General features: G+C 42.4%; 1 protein-coding gene across 3 annotated transcripts in view; it reads left to right on the forward strand.

Annotated features, from left to right (window-relative positions):
* LOC120989268 (prostaglandin reductase 1-like) overlaps positions 1-13,366 on the forward strand; it is a 181,541-nt gene that overhangs the window by 95,135 nt on the left and 73,040 nt on the right. For all 3 annotated transcript variants that reach the window (XM_040417258.1, XM_040417259.1, XM_040417260.1), the window contains one exon: positions 11,290-11,445. In XM_040417258.1, the coding sequence (XP_040273192.1) occupies positions 11,290-11,445 (156 nt within the window). The remainder of the gene's footprint in view (positions 1-11,289; positions 11,446-13,366) is intronic.

Consider the following 13,366-nt stretch of genomic DNA (forward strand, 5'->3'; position numbering starts at 1 on the left):
GATAGGAGTTAGGGCCAGGAGCAGGGTTTCATAGGTGGTGACCCTTTTCCTTCCCTAGTGGTGAGGCCTAGTGTCTTTTCCCTTCCGTCTTGTTGTCTTTTGGTGTTCTCCCCTACAACATCCGTGACATTAACAGGGCCGCCAATGGGAAGGAGGGTGCATTGCACAAGCGCGGCCACCATTCACTTCTATGGGAGTACCAAAAATAGCCAACCGCCAGCTCGGTTATTTCCGGAACTCTTGGAGAGGTGGCAGTGTCTGCACTGTGCACTCTCCATTCACTTCTATGGGAGTTCCAGAAATAGCCAAGAATACTCGGTTCTTTTTAGAACTTCCATAAAAGTGAATGGAGAGCATGTTGCATATGTGCAGTGCACTCTCCTTCACTTTGCAGGCCCCATTCTAGAGATAGGTGCTGGTCCCAGAGGTAGGACACACATCTATTGGACATTGGTGGCATATCCTAGTGATATGCCACCAAAGAGTGAGATGGACTACCCTTTAATGCTATTTTGATTCACATTGCAAGCATCACAGACAACTTACTGTTACATTGTTGTGACCAAACACTGTTGCTTGACCTCTTTTGATGAAAGTCACCATAACTGGCAGCAATAAGTTGCCACGATCATGTAATGTCACTATCGATGGCACATTATTATGTCCCAAATAGTTTATGGATTCTGGAAGGGCTATTTGTCAGAACATCCTTATATGTTTAGTGTTATATTAACGCCCTAAAAACTCTTCTTTAATTGTAAGAAATTAAGTTTATGCAATTAGAGAGGGATGTATCACCTTTGTTCTTGTGTGTTTTTTTTTTCTTAATTGACTCTGGATCTGTGATATCACCTGTTTGAAATGTTGGATTCTGTGTTCTGTAGAGAGGTTAATGATTAACAATGAAAAAAAAAAATATAAAAAATAGAATTGAGGTGAAGAAAGTGTTACATGTTGCATGGCATATTTAACTAATAGAGGATTTAAACCTCAGGGTGGTGAACAGGCTGAGGTATGGAAGTGTATAAGTAAAAAGGAAAAAAAGAGACAGGAGGCAGCGCCTCATGTGTAGGACCGTTTTGCAATTTGACAGCAAAAATACACTGATTGTGCTTACCGTATTGGGTTGTGATGAGTCACAACTCCTTTGAATCGCTTATGCTGGTATTAACCCGTCCAGCTTGCGGGGGTTTCTGCTGCTGCTGCCCAGGTCCTTGCCCGTTGCCGTGGGATACGGTTTCAGGGATCTGGAGAATAATGGATGAAGAGAAAAGCTGGACCTTTTTGAAGACGGCGCTGCTGCAGAAGAAGTCAGGACTCGGTTGATAGGTAAAAATGATCTTTATTACTAGTATGGTCTACGCGTTTCAGGAGCGAACGGCCCCCTTCATCAGGACAATAGTGGTCTGTCTATAGGTATATAGGTATAGACAGACCACTATTGTCCTGATGAAGGGGGCCGTTCGCCCCTGAAACGCGTAGACCATACTAGTAATAAAGATCCTTTTTACCTATCAACCGAGTCCTGACTTCTTCTGCAGCAGCGCCATCTTCAAAAAGGTTGAGGTATGGAAGTGGCCAGCCTAAAAAAATAAGTCATTATAGTAATGTCATCCAAGGGCAAGCACATTGATTAAAAGTGTTTTACAAGACTTTTTTTATTTTACTAATGACCTATCCTCTGGATAGGTCATTAGTATCTGATCGGTGGGGGTCTGACACCCAGAACCCCCACAGATCTGTTACATGAGAAGGCAGCGGTGCTCCCAGTAGCGCTGATGCCTTCTCTCAGTTCAACAAGCACAGCACCACACATTGTATAGTGGCTGTGATTGGTATCGCAGCTCAGCCACATTCATTTTAATGAGGCTAAGCAGCACCTTGGCCATGTGACCAATGAACGTGACGTCACATGGCCTAGACAAATCTGTGAGAATGTGGTGGGACTACTGCGAGTGCTAGTGTCTCTTCAAACGGCTGATCGACAGGGGTCCAGAGTGTTGGATCCCCAATGATCAGATACTGATAGCCAATCCAAAGGATAGGCCATCAGCTAAAAAAAGTCCTTAAAGTGTACTGGCTGTGCTAGAATCGTAAGTCAGAGCCTTTATTTCTTTCTGGCTTGGTGCTATATTCTGGACAGCTTGGGATCTCGCACAGTGGCCAGATTTACTAATCCTAAAGATGGCGTAAGCTTAGACAGGCTGTCTTACCCTGCACAAGATTTATCACAGGGGCTCCAGCAGGATGATAAATGTGGTGCAAGGACAGTCACTCTGACTCTATATCAACTAATGGTTGGCTTTTCAGACAGATTTTTATGCAAAATTGTGCATCTTAACCCCTTAGGGACTTCTATAATACATAGTAATACCTACAAAAATAGTTATTACTTTACATTCCCCATATGTTTAGTTCATGTTTGGATCATTTTGGGAATGACATTTCATTTTTTGGGGATGTTACAAGGCTTAGAAGTTTAGAAGCAAATCTTGAAATTTTTCAAAAATTTTCAAAAACCCACTTTTTAATAGTGTTGATCACGAATATTCGAATTTCGAATTTTTATCGCGAATATAGGTACTTCGAAAATTCCCGAAAATTTCGAATATAGTTATATATATTAGAAATTTCGAATATTCAAATTTTTTCAGATAATCTTTTTTATTTTTTATTTTTTTTATTTTTTTATCAGTACACATGATCCCTCACTGCTTCTAGCTTGTGGGCCAATAAGAAGGCTGCAATATACTTGACTTTAGGAGTAGTAGTGTTTGCGAATTTTGCTCTATATTCGTTTTTTTTGAATATTCGCTATATTGCTATATATTTTTGTTTTAGAATATTACGAATATTCGAAAAAACAAAGTTATAGCAATATAGAGAATATTCTAAAAAAAAATCGAATAGAGCAATTTAGCTAATATAGTGATATAATCTTCTAATCGTCTAATAGTTGTAAGTTGAAAAATTCTCAATAAAAAATTCGAATCTGAATTCCAAAAATTCGCATATTGCACAATCATTGCCTTTCTGATTTTTGGAGTAAAAAAAAAAATCGTGAATTTTCGAATTTTCGACTAATATTCTACAAAATATTCGCAAAATATCGCGAATTTGAATATGACCCCTGCCGCTCATCACTACTTTTTAACCACCTCAGCTCCCCTAGCTTAAACCCCCTTAATGACCAGTCCGGTTTTTACAATTCTGCACTACACTACTATCACGGTTTATTGCTCGGTCATGCAACTTACCACCCAAATGAATTTTACCTCCTTTTCTTCTCACTAATAGAGCTTTCATTTGGTGGTATTTCATTGCTGCTGACATTTTTACTTTTTTTGATATTAATCGAAATTGACTGAAATTTTTGCAAAAAAATGAAATTTTTCACTTTCTGTTGTAAAATTTTTCAAATATAACTACATTTCTATATAAATTTTTCTCTAAATTTAGTGTTCTACATGTCTTTGATAAAAAAAAATGCAATAAGTGTATATTTATTGTTTTGGGTAAAAGTTATAGCATTTACAAACTATGGTGCAAAAATGTGAATTTACGCACTTTGACTTTCTGAGCACCTGTCATGTTCTGTGAGGTTCTACAATGCCCAGACAGTAGAAACACTCCACAAATGACCCCATTTTGGAAATTTGACACCCTAAGGTATTTGCTGATGGGCATAGTGAGTTCATGGAAGTTTTTATTTTTTGTCACAAGTTAGCGGAAAATGATTATTTTTTTTTTTTCTTACAAAGTCTCATATTCCACTAACTTGTGACAAAAAATTAAATTTCACATGAACTCACCATACCCCTCACAGAATACCTTGGGGTGTCTTCTTTCTAAAATGGGGTCACTTGTTGGGTATTTATACTGCCCTTGCATTTTAGGGGCCCTAAAGCGTGAGAAGTAGTTTGGAATCCAAATGCGTAAAAAATGCCCTGTGAAATCGTAAAGATTCTCATTGGAATTTGGGCCCCTTTGCGCACCTAGGCTGCAAAAAAGTTTCACACATGTGGTATCGCCGTACTCAGAAAAGTAGGGCAATGTGTTTTGGGGTGTATTTTTACATATACCCATGCTGGGTGAGATAAATATCTCTGTAAAAGACAACTTTTCCCATTTTTTTTATACAAAGTTGTCATTTTACAGAGATATTTCTCTCACCCAGCATGGGTATATGTAAAAATACACGCCAAAACACATTGCCCTACTTCTTCTGAGTACGGCGATACCACATGTGTGACACTTTTTTGCAGCCTAGGTGCGCAAAGGGGCCCAAATTCCAATGAGTACCTTTTAGGAGGGCATTTTTAGGCATTTGGATTCCAGACTTTAGGGCCCCTAAAATGCCAGGGCAGTATAAATACCCCACATGTGACCCCATTTTGGAAAGAAGACACCCCAAGGTATTCCGTGAGGGGCATGGCGAGTTCATAGAAGTTATCGGAAATTGATTTATTTTTTTTTTTCTCACAAAGTCTCCCTTTCCGCTAACTTGTGACAAAAAGTTCAATCTTTCATGGGCTCAATATGCCCCTCAGCGAATACCTTGGGGTGTCTACTTTCCGAAATGGGGTCATTTGTGGGGTGTGTTTACTGTTCTGGCATTTTGGGCGGGGCTAAATTGTGAGCAACCCTGTAAAGCCTGGACTTTCGGCCCCTTTACGCACCTAGGCTGCAAAAAAGTGTCACACATGTGATATCGCCGTACTCAGGAGAAGTAGGGCAATGTGTTTTGGGGTGTATTTTTACATATACCCATGCTGGGTGAGAGAAATATCTCTGTAAATTGACAACTTTGTATAAAAAAAAATTAAAAAGTTGTCATTTAACAGAGATATTTCTCTCACCCATCATGAGTATATGTAAAAATACACCCCAAAACACATTGCCCTACTTCTCCTGAGTACGACGATACCACATGTGTGACACTTTTTTGCAGCCTAGGTGCGCAAAGGGGCCCAAATTCCAATGAGTACTTTTAGGATTTCACAGGGCATTTTTTACGCGTTTGGATTCCAAACTACTTCTCAAGCTTTAGGTCCCCTAAAATGCCAGGGCAGTATAAATACCCCACAAGTGACCCCATTTTGGAAAGAAGACACCCCAAGGTATTTTGTGAGGGGCATGGCAAGTTCTTAGAATATTTTTTTTTGGCACAAGTTAGCGGAAAATGATTTTTATTTATTTTTTTTCTCTTACAAAGTCTCATATTCCACTAACTTGTGACAAAATATAAAATATTACATAAACTCGCCATGCCCCTCACGAAATACCTTGGGGTGTCTTCTTTCCAAAATGGGGTCACATGTGGGGTATTTATACTGCCCTGGGGTCACTTGTTGGGTATTTATACTGCCCTTGCATTTTAGGGGCCCTAAAGCGTGAGAAGTAGTTTGGAATCCAAATGCGTAAAAAATGCCCTGTGAAATCGTAAAGATTCTCATTGGAATTTGGGCCCCTTTGCACACCTAGGCTGCAAAAAAGTTTCACACATGTGGTATCGCCGTACTCAGAAGAGAAGAAGTCTGGAATATAAATGTCTAAAAAATTTTACGCATTTGGATTCCGTGGGGGAAATGACGTTTTTGTTTTGTTTTTTACTTGAAACTTTTAATTTTTGGGGGGGAAACTTTATTTTTTCAACCTTTTTTTTCACTTAATTTTTTGTCCCACTTTGTGACTTCAACTTTTGGGGGTCTAATCCACATCCACTTCTGTATTGGAATGCACTTCTGTATTGGAATGAGTAATAGTGTGTATTACTCATACAGCTTCCTGCCTGTGAGATCCAGGGGGCTGTATATCACAGGCTCTTCACCGGAAGGCAGCGTCGATGCCTAAGGAAGGCATCACGCTTCCTTCCATGCTATCGGGTCCCCATTACCGCCAAAACCACCCATAAACGCCGCAAACCACAGGTCTGAATTGACCTGCGGTTTGCAGCGATCGCCGATACGGGGGGTCACGGGACCCTACCGTGCATTGTCTCAGGGTGCCTGCTGATCAATTTTAGCAGGCACCCAGTTCCGATCACCACCCGCCGCGCGGCGGTGATCGGAACTACACATGACGTACCGGTACGTCATGTGTCCCTAACCACCTCCGGACCGCCTAACGCAGATTCGCGTTCCGGAGGTGGCAGCCCTGCGCAGAGTCACACATATACGCGTCATCTCGCGCGAGCCGAGACTTCCTGTGAACGCGCGCACACAGGCGCGCGAGCTCACAGGAACGGAAGGTAAGAGAGTTGATCTCCAGCCTGCCAGCGGCGATCGTTCGCTGGCAGGCTGGAGATGTGTTTTTTTTAACCCCTAACAGGTATATTAGACGCTGTTTTGATAACAGCGTCTAATATACCTGCTACCTGGTCCTCTGGTGGTCCCCTTTGTTTGGATCGACCACCAGAGGACACAGGTAGCTCAGTAAAGTACCACCAAGCACCACTACACTACACTACACCCCCCCGTCACTTATTAACCCCTTATTAGCCCCTGATCACCCCTGATCACCCCATATAGACTCCCTGATCACCCCCCTGTCATTGATTACCCCCCTGTCATTGATCAACCCCCTGTAAAGCGCCATTCAGATGTCCGCATGATTTTTACGGATCCACTGATACATGGATCGGATCCGCAAAACGCATACGGACGTCTGAATGAAGCCTTACAGGGGCGTGATCAATGACTGTGGTTATCCCCCCATATAGACTCCCTGATCACCCCCCTGTCATTGATTACACCCCTGTCATTGATCAACCCCCTGTAAAGCTCCATTCAGATGTCCGCATGATTTTTACGGATCCACTGATAGATGGATCGGATCCGCAAAACGCATACGGACGTCTGAATGAAGCCTTACAGGGGCGTGATCAATGACTGTGGTGATCACCCCATATAGACTCCCTGATCACCCCCCTGTCATTGATCAACCCCCTGTAAAGCTCCATTCAGATGTCCGCATGATTTTTACGGATCCACTGATAGATGGATCGGATCCGCAAAATGCATACGGACGTCTGAATGAAGCCTTACAGGGGCGTGATCAATGACTGTGGTTATCACCCCATATAGACTCCCTGATCACCCCCCTGTCATTGATTACACCCCTGTCATTGATCAACCCCCTGTAAAGCTCCATTCAGATGTCCGCATGATTTTTACGGATCCACTGATAGATGGATCGGATCCGCAAAACGCATACGGACGTCTAAATGAAGCATTACAGGGGCATGATCAATGACTGTGGTCATCACCCCATATAGACTCCCTGATCACCCCCCTGTCATTGATTACACCCCTGTCATTGATCAACCCCCTGTAAAGCTCCATTCAGATGTCCGCATGATTTTTACGGATCCACTGATAGATGGATCGGATCCGCAAAACACATACAGGCGTCTCCCTGGAGCCTTCTAGGGGGGGTGATCACCCCATTCAGACTCCCTGATCACCCCCCTGTCATTGATCACCCCCCCCCTGTCATTGATCACCCCCCTGTCATTGATCACCCTCTGTAAGGCTCCATTCAGACATTTTTTTGGCCCAAGTTAGCGGAATTATTATTTTTTTTTCTTACAAAGTCTCATATTCCACTAACTTGTGTCAAAAAATAAAATCTCACATGAACTCACCATACCCCTCACGGAATCCAAATGCGTAAATTTTTTTAGACATTTATATTCCAGACTTCTTCTCACGCTTTAGGGCCCCTAGAATGCCAGGGCAGTATAAATACCCCACATGTAACCCCATTTCGGAAAGAAGACACCCCCAGGTATTCCGTGAGGGGCATATTGAGTCCATGAAAGATTGAAATTTTTGTCCCAAGTAAGCGGAACGGGAGACTTTGTGAGAAAAAAAATAAAAAATATCAATTTCCGCTAACTTGTGCCAAAAAAAAAAAATTTCTATGAACTCGCCATGCCCCTCATTGAATACCTTGGGGTCTCTTCTTTCCAAAATGGGGTCACATGTGGGGTATTTATACTGCCCTGGCATTCTAGGAGCCCCAAAGCGTGAGAAGAAGTCTGGTATCCAAATGTCTAAAAATGCCCTCCTAAATAGAATTTGGGCACCTTTGCGCATCTAGGCTGCAAAAAAGTGTCACACATCTGGTATCGCCGTAATCGGGAGAAGTTGGGGAATGTGTTTTGGGGTGTCATTTTACATATACCCTCGCTGGGTGAGAGAAATATCTTGGTCAAATGCCAACTTTGTATAAAAAAATGGGAAAAGTTGTCTTTTGCCAAGATATTTCTCTCACCCAGCATGGGTATATGTAAAATGACACCCCAAAACACATTCCCCAACTTCTCCTGAATACTGCGATACCACATGTGTGACACTTTTTTGCAGCCTAGGTGGGCAAAGGGGCCCATATTCCAAAGAGCACCTTTAGGATTTCACAGGTCATTTACCTACTTACCACACATTAGGGCCCCTGGAAAATGCCAGTGCAGTATAACTACCCCACAAGTGACCCCATTTTGGAAAGAAGACACCCCAAGGTATTCCGTGAGGGGCATGGCGAGTTCCTAGAATTTTTTATTTTTTGTCACAAGTTAGAGGAAAATGATGATTTTTATTTTATTTTTATTTTTTTTCATACAAAGTCTCATAATCCACTAACTTGTGACAAAAAATAAAAACTTCCATGAACTCACTATGCCCATCAGCGAATACCTTGGGGTCTCTTCTTTCCAAAATGGGGTCACTTGTGGGGTAGTTATACTGCCCTGGCATTCTAGGGGCCAAAATGTGTGGTAAGGAGTTTGAAATCAAATTCTGTAAAAAATGACCAGTGAAATCCGAAAGGTGCTCTTTGGAATATGGGCCCCTTTGCCCACCTAGGCTGCAAAAAAGTGTCACACATCTGGTATCGCCGTACTCAGGAGAAGTTAGGGAATGTGTTTTGGGGTGTCATTTTACATATACCCATGCTGGGTGAGAGAAATATCTTGGTCAAATGCCAACTTTGTATAAAAAAATGGGAAAAGCTGTCTTTTGCCAAGATATTTATCTCACCCAGCATGGGTATATGTAAAATGACACCCAAAAACACATTCCCCAACTTCTCCTGAATACGGCGATACCACATGTGTGACACTTTTTTGCAGCCTAGGTGGGCAAAGGGGCCCATATTCCAAAGAGCACCTTTAGGATTTCACAGGTCATTTACCTACTTACCACACATTAGGGCCCCTGGAAAATTCCAGGGCAGTATAACTACCCCACAAGTGACCCCATTTTGGAAAGAAGACACCCCAAGGTATTCCGTGAGGGGCATGGCGAGTTCCTAGAATTTTTTATTTTTTGTCACAAGTTAGTGGAAAATGATGATTTTTTTTTTATTTTTTTTTCCATACAAAGTCTCATATTCCACTAACTTGTGAAAAAAATAAAAACTTCCATGAACTCACTATGCCCATCAGCGAATACCTTGGGGTCTCTTCTTTTCAAAATGGGGTCACTTGTGGGGTAGTTATACTGCCCTGGCATTCTAGGGGCCCAAATGTGTGGTAAGGAGTTTGAAATCAAATTCTGTAAAAAATGACCAGTGAAATCCGAAAGGTGCTCTTTGGAATATGGGCCCCTTTGCCCACCTAGGCTGCAAAAAAGTGTCACACATCTGGTATCGCCATACTCAGGAGAAGTTGGGAAATGTGTTTTGGGGTGTCATTTTACATATACCCATGCTGGGTGAGAGAAATATCTTGGCAAAAGACAACTTTTCCCATTTTTTTATACAAAGTTGGCATTTGACCAAGATATTTATCTCACCCAGCATGGGTATATGTAAAAAGACACCCCAAAACACATTCCCCAACTTCTACTGAATACGGAGATACCAGATGTGTAACACTTTTTTGCAGCCTAGCTGGGCAAAGGGCCCCATATTCCAAAGAGCACCTTTCGGATTTCACTCGTCATTTTTTACAGAATTTGATTTCAAACTCCTTACCACACATTTGGGCCCCTAGAATGCCAGGGCAGTATAACTACCCCACAAGTGACCCCATTTTGGAAAGAAGAGACCCCAAGGTATTTCGTGATGGGCATAGTGAGTTCATAGAACTTTTTATTTTTTGTCACAAGTTAGTGGAATATGAGACTTTGTAAGAAAAAAAAAAAAAATCATCATTTTCCGCTAACTTGTGACAAAAAATAAAAAGTTCTATGAACTCACTATGCCCATCAGCGAATACCTTAGGGTGTGTACTTTCCGAAATGGGGTCATTTGTGGGGTGTTTGTACTGTCTGGGCATTGTAGGACCTCAGGAAACATGACGGGTGCTCAGAAAGTCAGAGCTGCTTCAAAAAGCGGAAATTCACATTTTTGTACCATAGTTTGTAAACGCTATAACTTTTACCCAAACCATTTTTTTTTTTTACCCAAACATTTTTTTTTTATCAAAGACATGTAGAACAATAAATTTAGAGCAAAATTTATATATGGATGTCGTTTTTTTTGCAAAATTTTACAACTGAAAGTGAAAAATGTCATTTTTTTGCAAAAAAATCGTTAAATTTCGATTAATAACAAAAAAAGTAAAAATGTCAGCAGCAATGAAATACCACCAAATGAAAGCTCTATTAGTGAGAAGAAAAGGAGGTAAAATTCATTTGGGTGGTAAGTTGCATGACCGAGCAATAAACGGTGAAAGTAGTGTAGGTCAGAAGTGTAAAAAGTGGCCTGGTCTTTCAGGGTGTTTAAGCACTGGGGGCTGAGGTGGTTAAGTACCGGGACATCATGCCGTACCGGTACATCATATGTCCCCAAGAGGTTAAGCCCTGCCCTTTCCCACAAAGATCCACCCTTTTCCACTAAGTCTCATCTCCTTGTCGTGAGTGTAAAAAAAAAATTAAAAAATAAAAATAAAAAAAAATTAAAAATGTGTAGCAGCCCTACATGCTCCAAATTGCAGCAACTTGTGCCACTTTTTAGACAGATTTGTGTGAATGTTTTAGTCCTAAGCTGTGTTCATTATAACACCATAAAAAAGGGGGAGATTTATTAAACTGGTGTAAAGTACAACTGGCTTAGTTGCCCATACCAACCAATCAGATTCCACCTTTCAGTTTTCACAGCTTATTTGGAAATTGAAAGGTGGAATCTGATTGGTTGCTATGGTCAACTAAACCTGTTGTACTTTACACCAGTTTGATAAATCTTCTCCAAAGTATTTTGTTCCTTTATTCTGAAGGTTGTCTAATAGTGGAGTGTGGGCCCGTCCCATATCAAAATGTCATATGCCAATTTTGTATTTCTCCTTAGGGCTGTAAGGTAGTGGGATCTGCTGGTTCAGATGACAAAATCCAATATTTAAAAGAAATTGGCTTTGATGAAGCTTTTAACTATAAGACAGTGAGTTCTTTGGAAGAAGCCCTGAAGAAGGCATCTCCAGAAGGCTATGACTGCTATTTTGAGAATGTGAGTTTTGCGCTCTCTTGTATTGGGCAGGCAGGGGGAAAACAAAGCCACTCAAATTTTGAATAAAATGTGCATATGTGTATATGAGTGATAATGCTATATCTGACCATAGTATGACTTTTATCTGGCATATTTTAGCAGCTTTCTCTTCTTCTTGGCTTTTGAGGCTTGCAGCTTTGGCCTCTGTATTCAGCAGAGCTGAAGGTGCTCTGGCTGGCTTGGACACAGCCTTCCAGCAGGGGTACTCTATTCTCACTTCTAACTAGCTAAACTCCTCCCTAGAGGCAGAGAATAGAATGGAAAGAAGGTTCCATTCTAGGCAAGGTAGCTCTGCCATATATGCTGCCATCTGCTGGGCAACCAGGCATATTACACTTTAACAGTTACATAACATTATTATGAATACACATTTTTGCAGGATTTGGAAATTAAGAAATAGAATGACATTATACTAGCCCATTAGAGATAGTAGCGGGGTGCAGAAGTGGTAATGCACCTCTGGGGGATTACACTAGCTGCTCCCTATATAATACCCCTAGAGATAACAAATTTGGCTCCATAATTCTGTTTCACTCAGAATCACGCAAAAGCAATCACAAATTTTTATCGCGAATATCGGCACTTCGAGAATTCGCGAAGATCTAGAATATAGTGCTATATCTTCGTATTTGCGAATAGTCTAGATTTTTTTTTTTATCACTAGGGAGTCTATCTCAATATGAGGGGAGTCACAGGCCTGAAGCTTTATTGAAAGACAGACGCACCGTGGGGGGAGGAGGAGGAGAGGAATTTTAATCCTCTTCCTCATCAAAGTCCGGACAGTCCATGATGGAGTAGTCTCTGAGCAGGCAGAGAACCAGCCTGCGGCAGTCCTGGACAGACATCCTCTCCAAGTTCATCACTAGGCATTTCCTGGCAAGCCACACAGCTTCCTTAAAACAGTTCATAAGGCGCCAGGCCTCCAGGATAGCCTCAACCGAATGGGTCCCATGGAATAGTCTGTAAAGCATGGCGGTGTGCTTCAGGCTGTTCCTGGGAATAATGTCTATGAGATCATTTTCCAACAGGGCCTGTGCAAACAGGTACTGCCAAAAGAGGTGCAAATGTGTTTCTTCCTGGAAAGGGCACCTGGGGCAGTACCTGGTGTTGCATAGTCCATGGGCATGCATGAAAGTTCTCAGGGACAGGCCTCCCTGAATGGCCATCCATGCCAGGTCTTTGTGCCCGTTGTTTAACCTGCTAGAAGCCACGTTCTTCCTAACAGTGTAAGCAGTGGCAGCAGGGAGCCCTAAAATAGACTCCATTAAGTCCTTTGCTTGGATCAGCTTGTGGATAGTCTTTGGTTTCCACAAGTCGGGCTTCAGTCCCTCCAGCTGGTGTTCCATCACAAACTTGAGAAGGTCCTGGTAATACCAGGGAATATCCCAGTTGTAGGGGTAGGAGCTGTCCCACTTGTCCCAACCCAGCCTCCTCCAGAGAGGCAGGAGAAAGAACCGGGACATGGACCAGCCCGCCGAGCCATCGTCTTTCGCTGCGGATGCTGTTGCACACAAATGCCGCCCACAGCAGAGTCTTGATGTCTGGAATTCTTTTCACACCCTTGCGGGGCTCTTTGAACATGACCGTCCATTTTACTCTGTCCATTTTGGAGCCCCAGATGAAAACAGTCCTCGTAATGGCCTGCCGCACGGTGATGTGAGGAGGCCAGGCTTGCGCCATGTACTGAAGAAGCGGCAGGATCTCGTTTCGCAGCACAAGAGTCTTCCATTCGATGGTGAGTGGCCTGAGGCCCCACAGTTCGATCTTTTAATTGACCTTTGCCAAACAATCTTGCCAGGACTCCAGGGCTGCTCATTCCTTCCCAAACCAGACTCCCAGGATCGTGATAAAGTCCGGCTGGATGCAGAAGCAGAAGGGGGCA

This window comes from Bufo bufo, chromosome 2, assembly GCF_905171765.1.
Source record: "Bufo bufo chromosome 2, aBufBuf1.1, whole genome shotgun sequence".
NCBI lineage: Eukaryota > Metazoa > Chordata > Amphibia > Anura > Bufonidae > Bufo > Bufo bufo.